Here is a 5256-nt window from a genome sequence, read left to right as displayed (position 1 = left end):
GAGCGATAACGCCGTGCGTCATGTGACGTATGCACGTGACCTGAGGGTGAGCGCATTAACCCTTCACAGCCCCGGAGCCCAAATCAAACTCAGCAAACATATTAACAGAGCTTTGATGTTACAGCTGTTCATTTGTTTTTATTTTATTAGGGCCCGAGCACCGATGATGCGAAATAACTATTGTTTTTCAAGGAATTAGTTTTTTTCTCGTTCCTTATTATTATTATTATTATTATTGTTATTATTATTATTACGAAAAGTGATTTGCCTTTTTGGAGGCTTTATCATATTCAAAAACTCATGAAAGTGGATAAACATATGTCTCCAGGTTGAAAAAACTTCGTATTCTAGTGGAGTCGCCAAATGGCTCGACAGCGCCCCCTAAAGAGATGCCCCGGCTGCCACATTGACCTAAAGTCACGAAATCCGGTGGACACGTGTATCACACCCAGTTCCAATTGTTTTTCATTTCAAATATCACTTTTCAAAGAAATTGTCTTGAAAGACCTGCTGATTTAAACACGAGTAGATGTTGGTTCATTTTGCATTTAGGCTACAGAAGTGTACATTATTTTGTTTCCATCCTGCAGGTACAAAGCTAATTTGATTGGTGAGAAACAGGACAGCAAAATAAGAGGCAAAAATGTCGTTGTACTTTGTTGGCGAGAAAGGATGTAGCCTGTTGTTCACGGTGGCAATACATCATGAACACAGTCAGATATTATTACTGGTGACAACGGGGAAATATTTTTCTCATTGAGTCAATCTCTCGAAAGCAAAACAGATTTGAAATAAATCATTACAAGTATTTTCAGGGTGACTAGTCCCTTAAATAGTGATTTAAGCACTCCTGCTTTTCATGCAACAGGATGCCTCTGCCTAAACAGTTGGCTTGTCCAAGGCCTTTCAAGAGATTTAGCCTATTTATTGACTGAGTGATTTATTTTATTTACATCCCTTTTAATCTATTTGTAAATCATGATATACTGTTAACAGCCATTAAACATTTGTTTTTGCCTGTTTTTTATTAGTAGTATTTAAGCAATAATTGTTAAATGAATCAGGCTCTATGAATTATATTGGAACAAACCCCTCTGTACAATTCTTCAAAATATAAATAGGAATAAAACTGGAAAAGAGCGTCCTCAAAACCAGTCCTTTGATGATTCGGACATTCATGCTTCTCTCATGAACCTTTATCAAACTGAATAATAGCAAAATACACAGAGTCAACCTTTGGTTATGTTTTTTTTTTTATTCAGATGACACCATTTTTTGAACGAGCTGATGAAGGGATCACACAAGACAGATGTCCAGCATGTTGTTTCCTATTCTTAAAAGTGATAATTTGCACAATACAAGTACAGTAACAATGATCAGTCTCAGCCAGCTAAGGCAATCATATGAAATGTTATGATAAATCTAAATACAAAAAGAAAAGGCTGAATATCAAACACCAGGATAGAATTGCAAACCCGTGGCTGAGATGTTTTAATCCAATACATCTGGTTGACATTAATATACATGTCCTCTCTGTTATATAGCAGTGGCACACTCAGCTTCATGAAGAACTTGGAGGCCCTCTGGTTCGCCACAGAATTTGGTATCAACAAGAGAATGAAGAAAAAAAGAAGAATATTTTTGGTGTTTTTCAGCTGCAGAGTTGCTGTTTTGGCTGAGCTTGTACATTACGCTCTCACCACAAAACTCCCTGAGATCGTCTTCTGAAATGTGATTTGTTCTCCCTGCAGGTTGTATACCGCCCTACTCGTCACTCACTGCTGACCGGCTGTGGAACACAAACACAGAATACCAATTCTGCTGAGCAGCTATTTTTGCTGCTTTTCACTGGACCAAAACACTTCTCAGATCGAATGAAGCAGAAATTCAAGTCGACAGCAACGGCACAAAGTTTAAGTGGGCAGTAACAGGCACTTCATTTCACTGGGGGGACAAAGAAGCTCTGCAGGACCAGGGAAGGACTACTCCATGTACTCTACAGTCCAGCTGATGCAGGATCTTTACATTACAGTGGAAGGAATTATTGTTCTGAGATGAGGTGGGTGAGTGTGTAACTTCAGTCTTCCCTGTACATGAAAATAACACATCTCACACTCACTTATCACACTTGAATATACCATTCCTATTGTTAAAAGTAAATAATGTGACGTAAAGCTGTAGGGCAGACGGGTAAGAAAATGATATCTAATAAAAATGGGTTGAACTCTCATTCACTATCAGTACAAATCTGATATTGTTCAGCAGCTATTGTTAAATACCTCCAGGAAAACAGAAGCTTGATAATCAGGTTGAACTGCTATTTTCATATAACTTTTCTAACTGTGTTTATGTTTGTCAAGGCCAGGCTTTCATTATACTGTTGTTGTCATTGTTGTTTTTTTAAAGATGAAGATGTGCCTTTGTATTAATACATTTTGGTAGATTTTGAATGATTCATCTCAGGTATTATTGGTTTAAAATAATATTATTAAATATTATTATTTATCATTATGTTATTTGCCACTGTTCGTCATTAGTTAATGCAGCCTGTACCTATTTCACAACGATGATGCATATTGTACTGATGTTGGGACCTGACCGAAAGGTTAAAGCCTGAGAAAAATCTATGACTGAAACTTGGTCAATATTTTTTGGGGTGAATATGTGCAGGAGTTCACCACTTTGAAGAATCAGATGTTTTTATAAAACTGTATTTACTGTAATTCAATTCCATGAAAAGAGCAAACCAGGTGGTATGTTGCTACTTCACAACTTCCCCATTCTGTCTGCGGCAAATCACTGGTTCCTGCTAAAGGCCTAAATATTTAAATTCATATTTGTAAAAACGGTATTACTTAAAAAATAAAAATAAAAAGTTTAGTAATTGCTGGACATACTGTAGCCTATATGGATACTCTAATTTGTTGAAACCGATCAGGATTTAATAGTCCATTTGTTTGGGACTATTTTCAGGGGCAGAGAAATACACATTTGATGTTCTTGGCTGCATTATTGACAGTGGAGTGAATCAAAATGCACTACAGTTCGTGGCTGTATTTGTTGTTTTTGGACAATATTGGAGCTCTATGGCACAGAGGAAGAAGTTATATCAGGCTTTGGCAAACACAGACAATATTTGTTCGTAAATTAATTAATTATTGGTTTTTGGTCGGTTTTTGTGGATTTGTCCATTAACTTGTCTTTATTTCAACAATTCTTGAATTAGTTTTAAAGCCAAATTACAAAACTGACCAACAGACAGTGGCAACAGCAGATTCAGTGCCTATGTGTATATTATTACAGTAACATACCTGAGACATTAAAGAACCCAAACAAAACATACAATTATATGAAATCAAAAAAATAATAAACAATTATCTGTATTTTAAACCTATAGTGCGTAGCTTTTTCATATGAAGCCCATTTTTCACTGATGGTACCGGATCAGCTTGTCGCTTTTTATTGGTTCTCCATTGGACAAAAAATGCAGATAGTACCTGGTACTATTTTGATTGTATTGGCTGAGTCAAGTTTTGAAGCGAGTTGAGCTGATACTCCAGACCAATGACCATTTTTGTTCACTGGACTACTTGATGAATGGCAATCCATAAACCATGCAGGGTTCAATTAAAGAGGTCTATTTCCTCCAGTTTTTGTATGTGTGTGTTGCGTTGTAGATGACATTACGCACAGTACCACATTGAGGGGATCCTATCTGCACTGAAAAACGAAATCCAAAATCCAGAGTCAGTACCGCAGTAAAAAAGGGGCTTAGAATGAACATTTGTAACATTCAAATCCTTTTCAAAATGAGGTCACACAATGCTGATTAAAACTATCACAGTATACAGAGTTTTTAAATCTGGTGTCTGGTGGGACATTTCTGCTCTGCTGGATGAATGTAAACTGGGTATATTCTGTGGGCAGAGCGTACCTACCAGAGACTTCTGTGTTACGTTGCGTTACGTTGTGTTACGTTGTGTTACGTTGTGTACGTTACGTTGTGTACGTTACATTGTGTATGTTGTGTTACGTTGTGTTACGTTACGTTGCGTTGCATTACGTTGCGTTGCATTACGTTGCGTTGCATTACATTGCGTTGCTGTTACATTACGTTGCGTTACTTTGTGTTACGTTGTGTTGTGTTACGTTGCGTACGTTACGTTGCGTACGTTACGTTGCGTACATTACGTTGCGTTGTGTTACGTTATGTTACGCTGTTACATCACGCTGTTACATTACGTTGCGTTACTTTGTGTTACGTTGTGTTGTGTTACGCTGCGTTATGTTGTGTTACAAATGGATCCAAATTTTAATTGGGAAATAAGTCATTTCATAGAGTTTGTGACACTCAAAACAATGTATCCACCATTTTACAGCCTCAACTGTAGTGACAGTAGGGTACACTGGAACTTATGACATAAGAATGTGTCGACAGTGGCAGAAGCGGGAGACTGAAGTTCCGCACTACAGGTTTAACAAAATGAGGAAAGTTGGTCTTGTTGACAAAAGGCATCAAGTACGCATTAGATAATGTGACTGTCCATTTCTGTTGGTTTTGGGATTAAATATATGTTGGACTTTGATCAGCACCTTGAGTAAAAGTGACACATCTGGGTTCACTTACAGTACTATCGTAGACATACAATAAGAGTTCACTGGCCTGGTAACACATCATATGGGAAGACTGAAGCTGTGTCCCTGTGCAGAACACATTGTTAAGAGGTCATTTAGGACAGTTTGACTTTGATATACACAATAAGAAGGCTATAACAGAGTCCCTAAATACAAAACAGAAATCAAACATTGAAAAACATTGTATATAAAGGATAAAAAACATACACTTTTAAATTATTTAATACACGATGAATGTCTCTGTAAACAAAATTGACTTTTCTGTGTAAAAAGCCTGGAGCCACTTGTTCAAAATTCACTCATACGGAGTCACTTAACTTGAGAGATCAAATCCCCCAATACAAGAGGAAAGAAGAGATGTTCCACCTGTCCTCTCTGTGTCCATGTTTTAAACAGAGGTTTGTGTCCTGTCCGGGCAGCACAGTTTCCTCCCACCTCTAGCTGAAACACACAGGTCCGACACTGATGCCAAACTGGTGTGTGAAGTTTCCTCCTCCCATTAGAGCCACGTCTCTCAGAGGAAGCAGGTGCAGGTCTTCAAACTCGAACACAGACTCCCGAGGACCAGTAACTGTCTCATCTCTAGGCTGACACACAGAGAACAGAACCAGATTTTTCAAA

At 37.8% G+C, this 5256-nt stretch overlaps 1 protein-coding gene across 1 annotated transcript in view; it reads right to left on the bottom strand.

Moving 5' to 3' along the window:
• Positions 1–1235: 1235 nt before the first annotated feature.
• Positions 1236–5256, bottom strand: part of LOC138205419 (collagen alpha-2(I) chain) — a 110128-nt gene continuing 106107 nt past the window's right edge. The window contains exon 68 of the mRNA XM_069161437.1: positions 1236–5222. Coding sequence (XP_069017538.1) covers positions 5073–5222 — 150 coding nt within the window. The 3' untranslated portion in view covers positions 1236–5072. The remainder of the gene's footprint in view (positions 5223–5256) is intronic.

This window comes from Embiotoca jacksoni, unplaced genomic scaffold (assembly GCF_022577435.1).
Source record: "Embiotoca jacksoni isolate LCO1_2020_lvr unplaced genomic scaffold, fEmbJac1.0.p SCAF_10, whole genome shotgun sequence".
Lineage (NCBI taxonomy): Eukaryota > Metazoa > Chordata > Actinopteri > Embiotocidae > Embiotoca > Embiotoca jacksoni.
This window is presented reverse-complemented; position numbering and strand designations above follow the sequence as displayed.